The sequence below is a fragment of the Rhipicephalus microplus genome, chromosome X (genome assembly GCF_043290135.1).
Source record: "Rhipicephalus microplus isolate Deutch F79 chromosome X, USDA_Rmic, whole genome shotgun sequence".
Taxonomy (NCBI): domain Eukaryota; kingdom Metazoa; phylum Arthropoda; class Arachnida; order Ixodida; family Ixodidae; genus Rhipicephalus; species Rhipicephalus microplus.
This window is the reverse complement of record NC_134710.1, coordinates 179730221-179747984: the sequence shown is the minus strand read 5'-3', so window position 1 is coordinate 179747984 and position 17764 is coordinate 179730221. Positions and strand designations below refer to the sequence as shown.

The following is a 17764-nucleotide window of genomic DNA, read 5'->3' as shown; positions in this document are numbered from 1 at the left end:
AGGGACGTGCCCGTGACTTTAAATGGGCAAGTGGGGCAAGGTGTTAGCATGAGATTTATGATTGTTAAAACGCAGTCTAAAAGGCCCTCCCGTTTAACCATAGCGCATATTTTATTATGTAGATCACGTTTCCCATAGCACCCCGACGCTTATCTTGGAGGACGGAATGATGCGAAAACGCGGTCGGCACAGCGTCCGGCCGCAGCCTCGGCTCTTTCACTGGTATACCGAACTCGCCGAGAAGACCCTGGTCATTGATGCACTGCCATGAAGTGCGCCGAGAACAAAACAGGTGCGTCACTTGCGCCCCAGTCCTTCCTGCGCACGTTTATCCCCAAGCGTTGCGTTTGGCGGGCTCTTTAGAGAACTTGACGCAGTACTCTCCCTGCTCTGTATGCTTTGGCACCCCACAGCGAAGTATGGGCGACGCGGTGGCATTGCTGGCCCCGCCGCGGTGGTCTAGTGGCTAAGGTACTCGGCTGCTGACCCGCAGGTCGCGGGTTCAAATCCCGGCTGCGGCGGCTGCATTTCCAATGGAGGCGGAAATGTCGAGGCCCGTGTGCTCAGATTTGGGTGCACGTTAAAGAACCCCAGGTGATCAAAATTTCCGGAGCCCTCCACTACGGCGTCTCTCATAATCATATAATGGTTTTGGGACGTTAAACCCCACAAATCAATCAATCAGCGGTGGCATTGCTTCAACTGCTGCAAGTCATTCAGTTCCAGAGGCACGTTGAATAACGCTGAAACAACTCGATTGCAAGCGGAGCTGACCACGAAACACGATCGCCGTCCGTACTGCACACCATGATTATGATGATATGTGTGGTTTAACGTCCCATAACCACCATATGATTATGAGAGACGCCGTAGTGAAGGGCTCCGAAAATTTCGACCACCTGGGATTCTCTAACGTGCACCCAAATCTGAGCACACGGGCCTACAACATTTCCGCCTCCATCTGAAATGCAGCCGCTACAGCCGGGATTCAATCTCACGACCTGCGGGTCAGCAGCCGAGTACCTTAGCCACTAGACCACCACGACGGGGCGTACTGCACACCATGCAGAAGCTTGCGGAGCAAACTGTACGTTACGTCACGGCTAGCGAGCACGCCAGTGTTGCCCGACCACTAGGCCGCTCCTCGTTTATAAAAATATTCGATTATAAAATAACGGCACGGCTGCATGCGCTGAAATTTCGCCAGCTTGTTTGTGAACGCACAAGGACCAGCCCACACAACACAGATTACGGTCGAAAATTGGATGTCATGACCGTTTCAAGAGAAGTGACAGCGGCGAAACTTTTTTGCGTAATATAAGGTGGATTGAAGGAATAGAGAATTTGAAACATGTACTCGGCCGTCAGCTCCCTTTCAGAGGCCTGAAAGATCGCGTGGACTTCTTAACTTGTTACTGGAGGCTAGAAGACACCAGACATAAAAAAAAATAAGTACTTCTTCTCTGGACCAAAATAAAGTATTAATAATCATCATCATCATCACTAAATGATGTGCGGTAGCATGGAAAGGAAGGCTTGTGTTTGTTTTACGACTTTATTTAATAGGCTTTTTATGGTACGTGATATGTGTATGTGAACCGTCTCACTGAATTACATTTGTCTAAATTTGCAGGAATTAGAGGCCTTCAAAGCATGTGGATTTACAGTTGTTGACCATGCGTTAAACGCATGAATTTGAGCTGCGCCAGAAGGAGCTTGAGATCAAGAAATAAAGTATACCCAATGAAGACAGGTGGCTTGATCTGGAGGAGAGCAAGCTGGTGCACGCTCAAAGACAACACAAATTTCAGGTGACAAATCAGCAACAGTAGCACCTGCACCTGGTTAAAGGTGTGGAGCAGGCAATCGAAAAGCTCAGCAATTAAATAGGTGGCTTAGCAGGAAGAATTCCCGGAGGCACATGAAGAAAAAAATGGTGGTGCGCTACAAACTTGATTGTTTCAACAAGCAAGCACAAAAATTAACGAGTGTTTAGGTACGCCTCCAAGCACGGCGGTTCTAGGTGAAAGTAGTGCGAGACCTGTGCCCCATATAGGCAAGTGTGACAGTTTGCCAGCAATGCGCTCGCTTTATACAAGCTTTGTACATACGGAGGAAATTTTTTGTTTATTTTTTAATCTACAAAAGAAAAAAGCCCGGCAATCTTGCCTAAACCCCACTCTATGGCCTGCCTCACACCGCTCATTGCCTTGTTAAAGACGCATTGCTCTGGTGTCAGTGATGAGCCGCTATAAGGTTTCAGCTGCAGAGGCCGCAGTAGGTAAGCAGGGTGTAAAGACAGTATTGGTGGCCCTGCGCGAAGCATCACGTAAGCCTGGCTATTGCTAAAGTTGCCTAAAAAAAAGTAAAATGAAATACTGCGTTAGCACTACTACCCAAACATTTGGTACACGTGTGTTAGAGAATAGAATACTAACAACAGAATAGGCAAGATGCCCTAGCATGCTTTCAGTGCGTCTGTTTATTTAATGTGATTTTATTCATCCATCTTACGAGATGGATGTTTATCATGGATCAGAGTTAACCTTGTAAATAGAATTTAATACAAAAAGACCCACAATGAAAAAACACCAAAGAAAGCACTAAAGAGCAATGTGTACACATAGATAAACTAAAACACGTTATTTCAATACGTAGTGTGAAAACTTTTGTCTAGCAATTTAATTATGATTTATTTTATAACTGTTGGACCAGATCTTCCCACGTGAACGTGGAGAAAAACTTGGCTTCCAGGCATATGACATACTATTTACTTACCAGCATCATGCTTGCTACTGGATACCATTCATCCACCTGGCAATTGATGCCATTCGGGCACATTATTGCCTGGTATGTCAGGGCATGGAACTTTTTGTACCCACTAAAGTACAGCTGCTGCTGTTTTGTGGGTTGGCATATAGAGCGCGCACTACCGCCAATGAAGCGCCAGCAATTAGTAAGTGGCGTGCCTTTAATGTAAATGGCATGCAAAAATAATGTTATTGGAAACAAATACACCAAAACCTCCAAAAGGCAGCTTTCTTTTCTCTCTTATTGTTTCTTACCTTTGAAAAGTGTTCAAGCGTGTCGATGTGGTTGTTAACGTCGTCGAGGAGGTGGAATGACTTCTCATCGATATTTCTCAAGACTTCTGCTGTCAAAGACGATATCATCGAGCTATGTCTGCCGAAGAAGTTCTCAAGATCTTTCAATAGGTTCGAATACGCCAGCCGCTGAAGGGTAACGCAAAGCACTTCTTCTGTGAAGAATGGTACTTTTTGAGCTGTAACAACTGTTTCAGGATTGCGCAAGGCAACCCGAAGTTTCCGTATGTCTTCCTTTTTGAAACGGAAATATGTTTAAACATACCGTCGTTCATTTCGTTGATGCTGAGCAGCCACAGGTAGAAAGGAGATCATGTCTTCTCTCGTTTAGCACCTCGAATGCTAGAAGATCTTCTATCAACGACCACTTCAGCTCAGAGAGAAGCAACGGGTCGAGTAACATACTTTGTGGCATAGCGCTAAGGGCAACAGACAGCCTATATTTCCGCTGAACGTGAAAGTCACACAGTTCAACAACGGTGCTGCTAAAAACCCATATACTCGATCGCTTGGCTTGGCTTCACCTTCGCCCTTTCGGTGGCGTCCCCCTCTCCCCCTACTTTTTCCCTTTTTTTTTTATGTTGATCATGCCTTCATGCATTCAAATCCCTCACGACAACAAGCCACAAAAGAAAAACGAAGATTTGTTTCTACTAAACACCTGCGTCCAATTAAGATACATTTTGCAATATTATTTTTGCAGTGAATTCTCTTTTATTCGGCAGGTGACGCAACAAAGCCTCTGCTCGATCGACAGTAACTTCAACTGCTTCAACCCTTCAACCTTGATCAAGAAGTGCCGCAGCAATGCGATTCGCTGAAGCGACCGGGGCATCGCCCAGCTATCACTATTAAAATGCAGTTGTTGCTGTCAGTCAGTTGGCTTTCGATAAAGCTTGGTGATTAAGTTGCCTTTTCCTAGAATAATAGAGACGTCCAAAAAGTATACAGTTTCATTTGAGTATACGTGCTGGAAGAATAAAGATGGGTGAACGTTATGAAATACGATATGAATGAGAGAAGGTGAGATTCACTATGAGCCGAGATAAAGAAAAAAAATATAGTCACTGAATATTTTATATCATAGTGGTATTAACTGGTGACTGCGTAAAAATTGCTCTTCAAGCTTCCCCATGAATATGTTGGCATAGTTTCGTCCAATCGTAGTTCTCAATGAGGTGCCACTCACCTCTACATAGTGCACTTCATTGAACACAAAACTGTTCAGCTGAACAATCATTTTAAGCAGGGCCGCAATGGTACTGCTGTTTACTGGTTTATCGCCGGAAATTTGTCATATGCTTCAACAACCACCAAGTGAACCACCGGATGGCTTAATAGTGATGTCGTCGCGCTTCCTTGATATTTCGACAGCCTTCAGTTCTTATTTGCACCAATTTCGATGGAATGAAGTCGACGTATTGAAGTTTTCTGCCTGTATACTTGAATGACATCGTGCTGAATAGTATCAGTATATAGGTCAAAATATTTATCACGTTGCGATGGTGGTGTACAACGTTTAGATGACGACAGTACCAAGGAATCATTACTAGTAGCAGTTCTTTTGTGAAAGAACTCTCTCGACCTAGGTTAAGCGCTAAATTGTCTAATCATGGTAATAAGGGCTGCAGCGCGAGCACGAAGGTGCTAGAAGAAACAGACGAAAGGCGAGGCACGGAAAGCAAAGAGGACAACACGAGCGCTGTGTTGTCCTCTTTGCTTTCCGTGCCTCGCCTTTTGTCTGTTTCTTCTGGCACCTTCATGCTCGCGCTGCAGCCCTTATTAATAATACAGACACTTCTTTGGACAGAGCACAGCTCGACGATATGTTGACAATGTTATATATATATATATATATATATATATATATATATATATATATATATATATATATATATATATATATATATATATATATATATATATATATATATATGTGTGTGTGTGTGTGTGTGTGTGTGTGTGTGTGTGTGTGTGTGTGTGTGTGTGTGTGTGTGTGTGTGTGTGTGTGTGTGTGTGTGTGTGTGTGTGTGTGTGTGTGTGTGTGTGTGTGTGCGTGCGCGCGCGCAAGGACTGAGAGTACGACGACGCAAGTTGGTTACTCACGGTATATGCAGTGACATTTGACGTTTCGGCTGGAGTATACATATCTGAAGCGCATGACAGGGCATTCGAAGCTGCAACACTTGGCCACACTAAACACCAGTGTCATGGTGCACACGTTTCTGAACATATGTGAGCTATTTGCATGCACCATTTACCGCTGACAGTACAAAGCGCCATTAGGTGCTTCAGCGTGTTTTATTCAGCACCTGTGAGATGGTGCGAAGAGTGCGCGTTAAAGGTTGTCGCCCCAAACGCTTATCGCCGTTGCTATGCGCACGCACGTGCTACCTGAACCACCTGTGCTTTGTCCTACAGGGCGTGCCTACCTCATAAGCTGGTGGCCTTTGCTTTTACCACAAAGTTTGCGTTAATATTACACAGCGCGTGATGGTCACTTCACTCGCTCCAGTGGCCTCGTTGGCGAAAGGTTTAAGGTGCCAGCTAGAAGAGCCAAGGTGAGGTCTTGTTGGTTGTGCATAGCCGGCATTTGCAGTGCGCTGCTGAAACACAAAGTAACAACTGACTTTTGTTAGTTTGCACTCATCTTGTGCATATCAATGCGTTCTTTCGGTTAGTCTTTTGTGATTGAGCAGCGTGTGGCAATTTTCAAGCTGCTTGCCATTCTTCTTGTAGCAGGCCGATTTGTTGCTATCGAATTCATTGAAGTAGTATGGCAGACTGGGCGAGCTCGCTGATAGTTGTTGCTTTGTCTAATTAACCTGCTAAATTAGGGCTAACGTCCGAATTTTTTCGCCCGTGCATATGTCAGACAAAGTTTTAATGCCTTTGTGTACTTACCTGTGTTGTCATTGACTATGAGCATGCACAAAGGCTTCTTGTGGGCTTAAAAAAGTGAAAGTTTTCCACCAATAAACTCCATTGCGATGACAGCATTGTGTGTGTCCTCTCTTTTTTGTTTTATTTTTCGCGCTATTGTTTAGGCACCACAAAATCATTGCTTTGCCCTTATTACTTCAATACTGTGGATTTATTTATTTATTTATTTTTTATTTATTTTTACAAACCGCACCAACATGCAGCTACGCCGACACTAAAAAACGTGATCAGTATCATTTACTCTCTTAGGTGAGTCCTGCCACCTACTGACTCTTTATGGAGACTCGTTAACTATATTTTGGGTGACACGACTCTGCGAAGAGAGTATAATGATCACCAAGAAGAGTTCACGTCTCTTTTGAAAGATACTCCTATACATGGAAAGCGAGTATTCCCATCCGAGAGTAGAAAGGGTAAAATTACTTTTTTAGAGGGTACGCCACCGTTTTAGCTCGAATAAACAGGCAGTATATTTTTGTTTGTTTGTATACTAACAGTCTCACTGCTAAGGCAATTTCAAAAAAAAAGTTTTTTTTCACAGGTTCTTGAAAACTTGTCCCGCTTATCACACCGCCACTTCCCCTTGAGGACACAAAACTGAAGGAGAAATCAACTTGATGCACCAAGGCTACCCAAATTATTCAAATATATTAGATTATAAATGTTAACTTTCGTCAATTAAAAAAGAAGGTTAACATTGAAACAAATCGTCCTGTTGAACAGTGACAAGACATGCAAGTGACAATACTGTTAGACTGAAAGAACAGTGCCGCGGCAGCTGGGAGGTGTCTCATAAGGGTCTTATCAACAATATTTCTCCCACTGTATGCACACATAATTGTACAAAGTGAACGAGTGACATGCTAGAGCGCAAAGTGTACGGACAACTACACATTCGCGAAGAGCATGACATTGTACTTGTGGTGACCGATATTAGGGCAACGTGACAAGATCTTGTTCGTGTCACGAATAATTTGGGCTGCATGCCATCTTGTTTGTGGCATGTTGTGGCCCTGCTTCAAAAAAGATGTCAAGGAAAGTGATAACCATTAAGGCAAACTGAAATCATGTATCTGTTCTACGTATTTTTATTGACACTTTCAACATGCATTTCACGCTTTCAGGAGGGCAAATTTTAATCTACCTGCATTCAGCAATTGTTTCTTTATTATATAGGAATCCTTGTCTCTAGAGTCCAGGCACTAAAATCAGTCATTTTCACATTTCCAGGCATTAAAACAGATGTATGTTCATGATGGAACCAAAAGAAAGAAGCCCGACGAGAGAAACGACGGTAGTACGGCGGCGCAACTCACTCCCAACGGATGATTCCGGGCACGAGCTTCAAAATAAGGCAAGATAAGCCTACTTAAACATTCACTCTACGCAAGGTCCATTCCAATATATCAGTACGTGAAGCTAACGATTGTGTCGGTTTGAGTACAAGTCAAGGCTTATAGTTCTTCCCAAGTCCTTATTTTCTAGACTTTTGTGCTGTACTTTTTTCTTTGGTTAAACCTTGGTTAATACCAGAAGTATACATGATATGCGCATGAGGTTTATTTATTGTATACCCGATTTCATTTTCGAAGTGATTCCTAGCGCCATGAAAATTACCTGTATGTAAACCAGTTTCATTATCAACTTTGCTTCAGTTCTTGTTGGCATGCAGCTAGTAAACTTGCATGTAAATTTAAATCTTGTTGGCTGATGCCCCAGGCACTCATGAAATATTGTTTTGCGGCTCTCATGAATAAGTTACAACAACAGCATACACATAAAGTGTTTGGTATCGTGTCGTGCACTTTTTGTTGCGGTGTTTTCTGTTCTTTGCACCCTTTAATTAATTCTTCGGGCATTACAATAAAGAATAGTAATACATTTAGTGATTTCATTTTCTACCATGATTTTAACATATTGTCCCTAACAAATTTGCTTAGGCGTGCTGCATTCTGCTTTTATTGTGCGACTTTGTAAATGGTTGTGAGTATTGTACTTGTTTCTATCAAAATTCATTTTAAAATGTGGTGGCGGGGTTATTATGCTGCACATGTGTAGCTTATACCATTCGTCTTGCTGTCATTATTTGATGTCTATGGTGGTGAATAAACTCAATTTCAAGTTTTCAAACAACGCATTAACTTGTTGCTTGGTATCAAGACAGCAGAACGTAAACCAGTTACTATAAGCATTATTATTTGCAGTTACTCGGCATACCGCCCTGCGAACAAGGCCAGATGCTAGACTGCGAAAAGGATTTCATGGAATTTCTCCTCACGCTTCCTGCTGAGCCGCCCCCAACGTCGAAGTCTTTAGAGCGGACGAGAAAGCTCAGCAAAAGCCCAAAGGTGAGGCTTTCTATCGTACTTGTAATTTTGAAGCACACTTCTTTTTTTTTTGTTATCTTAACACTGCAACAAAATATCTGTGTACTTTTCTTTCTCTCTCTCTTTTGTTACGGGAATACCAATTTATTGCCAAGTAAGTTACTCTACTAGTTATGGTGCGGGTATGCTCTTCAAGAAAACCTGATTATATTTTAAACACACCCAGTTAAACACAGTGCACACTTGTCTAGAAAGAGAGCCATGTAGCTCTAGTGCACCCTTGCGCCTCTATTGGTAAGATAGTGAGCCGAGCCAATAAGCCCCTGACAAAGTGACACGAAAGTCACACTTGCTATAAGGAACACGCTCGCCTAGTCATTTCTTGAATATATGTAAGCTCCGTGAGTTCAAGGTGAAATTGGACAAGAAACGCTGCAAGGTACTGCAAAACTAGACATTCGAAAAGTGGTGGTTTCTTCGTTCGTAAATGCTTGCTCAGAACAAGCGTGCAGTTGCTAAAAAAAGTGCGAATCGGAGGTGACGCAGCTGCCGTTTTGAAAGCGCCGCCTCACGCTCTATACTTTCCATTGGCTGCGAAGGCCTCCACAAGAGAGGCCAGCGCTGCGATCGTTCTGACATCACTGAGAGGATGCTTCTGGAGAGCTATTCTCGCTGTGTCCAATTCGTAGACATGCCCGATTCAGCCTACCCTGACTGGCTGCGGAGCCAGCTGCCTGGTTCCAGTCTATCTTCCGCGACGTCATTTTGACGTCGTGCAGTTTTCACAACTCTGGACACAAAAACAGAATGCGTTTCCCACAACGAGTGCTGCCCGCTGAGATCAGCTTTTAGACACATATCGTTGAGGCCATGCATGGCTTCTGATCACGTTAGCCCTTGACTTAAGTATAACTCGACCGCCCGCCTGACGCCCTTTCCCTGCATCGTTCTTCAAACATCTCAACACATTAGCATGCACGTTCAGATTTTTCAAGTTTAAGTGTCCTGTTACTCTGTGTTTCATCCGCCAAGTTTCTTTTTACGCTGGGAATAGGCTGGTGGGTTTGGTGAGTCGACGTGGTCAAGCGCACCATGACGTCACGATTCACCATATTTTTATTTTTATTTTTTGCCTAGCTGAACGCGCTCCGGCGAGTTGAACATGTCCCCGTATTGAACACCGTGAGAATAGCTCCTCTGCTCACCTTGCTGCGTAAATTTGTTATGGAAAACGACGCTCGGGCAAAATTGCGGTGCTCCCTGCATTCAATTATGAAGGTTTCAAGCTTTATTAGGCCTGCTGAAGATATTGGTGCTGTAAAAGCAGTGCTGGGTTGCGTGCAACTTGCTAGCGGCTTAAGCTCGTTGGTGTGCTGCTTGATGGCGCCGTTGCAGTACGAGACGTATGCGACAGATTGCGCGGTAAGTTTGCCGAGCGAGGTGGTTGGTTGGTGCACACGATGAATTTCGTGCGGCGCTCCCGAGTAAGTATGACGACTGACAAGAATAAGCACACTAGACAGGCGCTGAATCTCAACTGACGTTTATTATTGAAGCCAAAAAGGAAGAAGGAACGCTATGCCTTAATGACTATCGAACTTAGGGCCGCGAGATTAGCCCACTACATTAATCTTGCAGCCTTATGATTATGGCCTGAACATTTCTTCTTCTTGCCTTTCAAAATAAATGTCAGATGAGAGTCAGCGCCAGCCTCGTGTGCTTCTTCCTGTCCGTCGTCATACTTACTCGTGAGTGTCGCATGAATTTCAATGTGAACACCAAACAACCAACTCGCACTGCAAAAAAAAAACAAAAAACACGCACATTATTTAAACATTTCTCACTCTATGAAACAAACATAAGCGTTTGCAGGGTTCCCCTTCTGTGGCGAGGGGACAAGGTTTGTCGCAGTACCCCCTTCCTATTAAGTCAATGTATGGGGCAGGACTTTGCACCCCTCCCTTCTTGGGCAGCTTCCGTCCCAGCCTCCTCCACATGCGCACACTTATGGAAACATTTTCTCACGTTTACGCTAGCAACAAAGGCGCTGAAAGCTCACATCACTACATTGCCGACAAGTGCAAGCCCAAAGCGAAAAGTAAACGTATCACTATAAAAAACAAAAAAAACGAAGCGCGGTGATGATCGTTAATCAGATTGGAGGACGAAGAAGGAGAGCTGTGGAGGAGACCTACCTTGGCCATTTGTATCGAAGATGTCACCAGCATTTCCCTGTATGTTTGGCGATGAACTCCGCTCACAATTTCCACGTGTTCGTAGTGAGTGGACACCACACACGCGGGGGGTATTACTGTTCGGCGGCACGTTTCCCTCGTGGTTACAAGTTCACACGTTCATTTTATGCAGTCTGATAATTCTTACGGTAAAGGTGTTTCAGAACGTATTAGCGTCTTTGCTGTTTCGACATCGCTTCTGTTTTCTTCCATGGCGTCAGCTGCACCGGCTTTAAGTTATGATTGTAGTATGCCCAATGGACATGTGGGCGCCACCGGGGGCGCCAAGTAATGTTTATTTGCCTAGATTATCAGGTCATGCCACTTCAAGCAAGAGGGAAGCACGTGTGGTTCCCACACCAAATACGCACGGTAGAAAAGGCGCAGGCAATGCGGGGTTCGTGCAGACGATACAGTCTGATATTCTATCAGTCACGTCAAAACGTAGATGGCAACACGCTACGTCCTCAAGGCCAATAGCGTGGCGCCACCTATGCTCCCAAGCGTATTTTAGGGAACGTCTATTTTTATTTGTCATTTGGTATACGTATGACAAGTTAAGTTCAAACAAATTTAAAGGCACACTAAAGAGCAAAATTAGTTTTTGCGTATTTGTACAGTAAATTTCACAATCCCGAACACACCACTTTTACCGTGACATGGCACTTGGTAAGCGAGAAGAAGTACGAAAAAATGTGAATGGAGACGCCACCATGAGATTTCTGCAACAAACGCCATGAAGCAGTAAATTTTGAAGGTGTCTACGAGGTCGTACATAGCCTTCACTCAATCAAAATGCAGCACATTGGCATCTGTGGATGCCACAGACATAGCATACGATTTTTCGAAAATTTTCAGTGAGCCATTGTCACGAAAATACTAAAAAAAATTACACCGTATCCACGAAGTGAATTAGGGTGAGTGGGGCGAAGCTTCGGGGGGTTTTATCGGTAAACCGTGAATCATCTGTCCATTCATACATCCGTCCTTCTGTCTGTCTGTCTGTCTGTCTGTCTGTCTGTCTGTCTGTCTGTCTGTCTGTCTGTCTGTCCGTCCGTCCGTCCGTCCGTCCGTCCGTCCGTCCGTCCGTCCGTCCGTCCGTCCGTCCGTCTGTCTGTCTGTCTGTCCGTCCGTCCGTCCGTCCGTCCGTCCGTCCGTCCATCCATCCGTCCATCCGTCCATCTGTCTGCACCTGCTGAGTGAGTCATAGAACTAGGCTGTCACGTACCAAGAGAGACATGCATGCACAGACCCACGGCTTAAGGAGCTTCACCCCTAAAATACATTTTGAAGTTTGGTACTTCACACGCGGATATTTCGGCAGATTTTTAAATGAAACTTCAACCTTGATTTTCTCCGCTAACAATGAACTCATGACAGTGAAACTTGTGGCATTAATGTTCTAAAACTGCAGTTTAGCAGTCTAAACCAAGTCATAGTTTTTCTTTAGTGTCTCTTTAGGTTACTGAATAGCGGCAATAAACAGGTGGCTTAGCTTCAAGTTGACAGCGGACAATGTTGCGAACGCATAAAACGTTATGCGCTCGCGGGGAAGCAAATCAGATGAGTGATGAATCTGTTGCATGTCACTTTATTCCACAGCATGTAACATTATTTTTAGGAAGCGATTTCCTCACTCCGCAAAATGACCTGCCTACGACAGAATGTACACGATATTTGTTCCATTTATCTCGTCTGTGCAGACAAAACCCAAGGTCGGCCTGGATCACTTGGACAACCTTTGCAAGCTTATGGAACAGCTTGGTGATTTGAAAGAGCAGAACCATAAACTTCTAAGGCGCGTCCAATACTTGGAAGATATGAAGGACCTACATGACATGCAGAAACTGTTAGATCCTGAGTACGGCCTCGAGGAGCGCAGGGCATCCCATCGCACCCCGAGTCCAGGAGGGGGCTCTGCCACGCAGGAACTAGGAGTGCTCGATGATGGTGTGCACAGGAGCAGCACGCAAGTTGTACTTCGCTCCAGAGGACGCTGCCGATCGCGAGAAAGAAGCAAATCTGTGGGGACACAGGACGACTACGCCGACTCTAGGAGCATGAAGAGCAAGCGGTTTCCTAACTGGTCCAAAGTCAAAGAAGCCTTGGGACTCGAGCGGTCGGCGGCCGAATGCGAAGGCCCTTCCAAAGGCATCCTCGTGCGGACAAGCCCATCGGATGGCGTTTTCATTCAGGATGAAGGCCTCGGTGTCCCAACCACAGAAAGGTGGCCTGCACATTGGGATGCTGATAGCTCCGATCTCCCACCGCAGTCTTGCTCTTGGTCGGAAGAGAGCTTTCCTGGCAGGTTGCACGGCGAAGTCCTCAGAGCAGGTGAGATATGCAATGGGTTTTATATGAAACTTGAGCTTCTGTGGACATTGTTAAGAAGGATGTACCTGATTTATCTCACACACATAAAGATAAACAGGACTTGCTATGATGTGCTGTTCCGTTCTGCTTGGGTTTAATGTTAGGGTTCAATATTGGCCATGGTGGCCACATGTTGATGGGGTTAAATAAAAAAAGTCACAGCTTCGCCACAAAGGCGAAGCAATGAACGCAATAGCAACAAATCCGAAGATCACGCGCACAATGGCAAGCAGATCGAAACGTGTCCCCCATTTCTAACGCACAAATGAAGCACACTACGTACTCACAGGTACAGATGAACGGTAATAAGCGTTTCAGCTTTACTTCGCTTTGTCTAATAAGCGCACCCTTTTCGCAAACGGACACTGTGCAACGATTGCAGTGACCTTTGTGCGCCCGGCAATTACAACAGAATCGTTCTGGTGAAACACTAAGGCCAGCCAAGACGTACGATCCTTTCCACCGCGAGATAAGGGCGTGCAAGCGAGCGTCCACCCTTCTTCCTTTCCGCGGGGCAAAGTACGCGTAGGAGACGAGAGTGCGCGCCACCGCATCGTGACGATGTGGCGATGGCGCTTATTGCATCATCTTGCTGGTAATGTTGAAAACACAATAGTTTCTCCCGAGATGCCACGTGATTTTTTTCTTATATATATATATATATATATATATATATATATATATATATATATATATATATATATATATATATACGGTGAGTGACGACGACGTCGACGCCGGCGGCACTATCCAGCCGGGAGTGTCCATATACTTGCCATCGCAATAAAACACCAAATCTAACTTTACTACTGCGATACCAGAAGAATTGCGTAGCACTGTCACGCAGCAATTTCTGTTCGTAGAGTTCGCCATGCTCCGTTTACCACATCAACAACCACGTTAAATGTCTTAGGTACGCATGTAGGGCTTCATGAGCATGAGTAGGATCTTGTTATGAGATTCACCAACTCGGTGCACAACATGCTCACTTCTTTTTGTGGCGCTTTATCGACTTCCCGCTTGGTATAACACATGAGATACCTGTCGCCTGCAGCGAGTTCCGTCAAGTTGTTTCTTCCTTCAAACATAGTGACAAAGCAACGTCAATGCGCACTTCGGAGAAACTATCGTGCCTTTGGCGAAGTGGTGGCGCAATTTTTTGTGTGACATGGGACTGAGGCGTATTTTTTCGAAGTGCTTTCAGCTATTTTACGTTACTTATTGCGATTATTTTGGGGTTAATTAGTTCTGGTAATTGCATTATTTTAGAGCGTTGAAATTGTTTTGAGCATCGCTAGTCTTGTTACGGCTTGCTCGAGCGTACTGTGAGTGTAATCACGCCGCATAAGATGGATGGATGTACCACAAGCCGGGTCCCTAAAACGCTGCACATTTAAAAAAAAAAACTGCGTATACGCAGAACTGGCACGATACAACATCTCTGATGGTCAAAATTAATGTCCATTGCCACATCATGGCGTCCATCTTCACGTATCGCAAGAATTTCTTTTTAAAGAGAATCCAAACACAACAACTGATAACAATTATAAATGGGAAGTCGATGAAGCGCATAAAGCGCTGTATACATGTTTTACGCCATTCATGAGAGCAGATGCTTGTGATCCTCGCGTTGGGCACTTTATTAGCGATGACTGCTGGCAAATTACGAAATGCGCACTTACAAATAAAGGTATGTTGGTCCAGCTGCCCTCATTCATAATTACAGAAAGGAAGATCCTGGAGCGTTCTCGATGGAAGGTATGTACATGTGTACAACACAAATGCGCAAACGAAAGGAAAGTAGAACACATACCTGTGCTCCTACACTTTCACGTTGACGTGTTTCCATTTGGAGCATCAAGCAAGGCGTGCAAGTGACGCTGTGTTTTAATGCCAGCAATGTGTAGAAGCCACGTCGCACCTCGCAGTAACCAAGTGAATGACAGGCATTGGACCTGTAACGTTTTAGCTTTTGAGAGCACTATATGGGTGCATTCGCACTTGCAAAGTGAAGCCAAAACAAAATCGCTATAGAGCGGCCGGGAAACAACGACCGCGCGCGTCGAGGATGTTCACATTCATTCTGCCCCTGACGCCACTGATGCCGTCACTACTTTGAAAATTAATTCAATTTTGCCTGCTTTCTGAGCACTAACCGAATGCTAGTCATTCACGCAAAGAACTGAAAAGAAACAGTTCGCACGTTTTCAAACGTTGTTTCGGAAGATAAGCCAGCAGAAACGTCCAGGGCGAACGCACTGGCAGGGGCGGCGGCGGATTGAGCTGGCTGCACACAAACGCGAAGCACGTTGGGGCATGCCCACTCGCTGCTGCTGCACCGTCTAATTCCACAGTTCTCAGCGATCGTAATCCAAACCAGGCTCTCGATGAACGCATTCTCTTTGAGGCCGTCAAGCTTCGTCGTGCTGCTCGGGTAGTTTGCGATTTGAGCCGATGCGAGCCACCACCGCTGCCTTTGCCGCCATGTTTAATGTGTGGCCGGCTGGTTCGATCATGTGGTTCGATCAAGTCAAGCTGTGCAGCGGAAACCGGGTCCGCTTTCGCGTGGTGGGAAAATTGGTTTCGCACCTATTTTTGCGCGCTGGCAGCGCAAAGTGGTTTTCCGGTCGCTTGGGCAGCGAAACAAGCCTGTTTCCGGAGAGTTTCGCCACTTTCGCTCTCATCGAGGCGAAGTGTGAACGCGCCTTAAATGTAAGGCCAACATCGTGACCGGCGGGGGGGGGGGGGGGGGGGGGTGTCGTGGGCACACTTTAGCAGCGAAGCGCCATCAGAATAGTGTCCCCAACTGCTTTAACCAAATCACTCTGACTATGATATTTGGTATCATAGTCAGAGTCCGATTCGGACCCTGTGCGCATTTTCTTTCCTCTATCAACAGGTTTACAATTCAGACTTGCTGAAAAAAGTGAGAAAATTTCACCATTATCATAAAACAGCATGAATAAGCAGTGGTGTTGAGTTTTGTCCTAAACCAAATATACCACCTACAGTGTTGTTCATAGCCTGGTCATAACTCCGTCTGCCGCGGTAAACTATGTGAACACATTTTTTTTAATCTTTAATGTTGCTACAGTATTCGCAGTGCCTTGATGCCAAAGCCAATGCTTCTTCAGTGAGTTTAGGTGAGCCTGTTAAGGCCATCATTTTAGCAGGCTGAAACTATCACATCTGCTAGTCTCAGAAAAGATTTCGGCTGAAGTAACCGGCTCGAATTAATGAAGTGGTTTGAGCCAAGAATGATAATACAACTTTCATCAATTTGCAAAACGCTCGTGTGTGAAATAAAATTGTAAAAAAAACTATGAAGCAGTGTAATATTGTATCTATGGCCGTTTCTCAAGAGTAGGTGTTCTGCCGGAAAAAGTTTATGGTGCGTGTATACACATAAGAGCTCGGTAAACAAGGGCAGGATCAAAACATTTAGTCTGCGTTTGATGTTGAATGCAGGAACAGCTAGCCCCGCTCATCCGCCTTGCAAAGTGCTATGCAACGATTAGCAGTATACCTGTTTACAACCACGCGAGTATCTTCTCAGACCGTTTTGTCCTTGGGACAACATTATCGCAACATCTGAAATGTATTGCAATAAAGAAAAAAAACATTAACAGAACGGCAAGAAGTTTTTTGGGGTGACGCCCCTTAGCCAGCATGTCACTAGAAAGCTTGTGAATCTAGGGTGGCTAATGCCAGTTTATGCTATATGCAGGCAGCACGGCCCATGGAAATCTACGACCAGGGGAGCCTGTGCGCCGCAAGTCTTCTCCGATCTCGCCAAGTGGCGTAAGAGACACATGCAAGAAGACAGTTTTGGACTCCAAATGTCACTGTCACTTAGGTAAATTATATCATTGTGAAAAGACCTGAGAAAATAATATTAGCACTGTATTTGAAGAAAAAAATTAGGAGCCCTTTTATAATCGGAAAAGGAGGGGGGGGGGGGGGGCAAGTGAAGCCCGGCATGAGTGAGTCTGACCTACTCCATCTTTCTTTTCTTCTTTCTTTCTTCTTCCTTCCTTTCCTTCTTTCTTTCATTTTTTTTTTCATCGTACTATGTTTCCTCCTTAACTTTTTTCTTCCTCCACGGCGGGAATGATACCTTCGCCCACGTGTGTAACAGCGTGACACTTCTGTCGCTACACGCAACGACCACGGTCATGCGTGAAATAAAGACTAGCAAAAATGAAACGTGGCAATGTGAAATGACAAGTGAACTCAATAAAAGAACAGATTACAATATCATAAACGGCTGACTGCCGACCAGCCCACAACCGAGAGAGCATCGATTATTGAATAACTGCGCATACAAGTAAGCATTGACCCGAGTACCTCTGAGGGCAACATTTCTATACACTTGCCGGAACCCTGTTTTTCGCATACGAGCTGTGAACAATAGTAGTCAGCGGTATACAAACATCAATGCAGAAATTCTCATTTACATTTTTTCCTACATCGAAACGTTTGCGCTGTACTTTTGAAATTTAATAACAAGCTAGATCACTTGACATTTGTTTAAACAGCATTTGTGAATATTTGAGGATGTTTAAATTAATTATTGCGCAGCAAGTGTTACGAGGTAGGTAACAAAGGCATAGGCTATACCCCAAGTGTCTCCTAGCCTCTGTCTCCTAACGCGCGACGTGAAATAAAAGGCATTTGAACTGATTCAGTAAAGAAATAGAATGTGCCAATATATTACCCGCCAAGCTGTATTAGCAGTTCAGGTGCCACGTAGCTAGGCGCAAAAAAACGGGTTTGATTGCAG

The 17764-nt window shown here is 44.7% G+C and overlaps 1 protein-coding gene across 1 annotated transcript in view; it reads left to right on the top strand.

Annotated features, from left to right (window-relative positions):
• Positions 1 to 17764, top strand: part of LOC119177233 (uncharacterized) — a 68942-nt gene that overhangs the window by 21101 nt on the left and 30077 nt on the right. Inside the window, exons 2-5 of the mRNA XM_037428657.2 lie at positions 7278 to 7401; positions 8252 to 8395; positions 12312 to 12942; positions 16709 to 16837. Of these exons, the coding sequence (XP_037284554.2) occupies positions 7294 to 7401; positions 8252 to 8395; positions 12312 to 12942; positions 16709 to 16837 (1012 nt within the window). The 5' untranslated portion in view covers positions 7278 to 7293. The remainder of the gene's footprint in view (positions 1 to 7277; positions 7402 to 8251; positions 8396 to 12311; positions 12943 to 16708; positions 16838 to 17764) is intronic.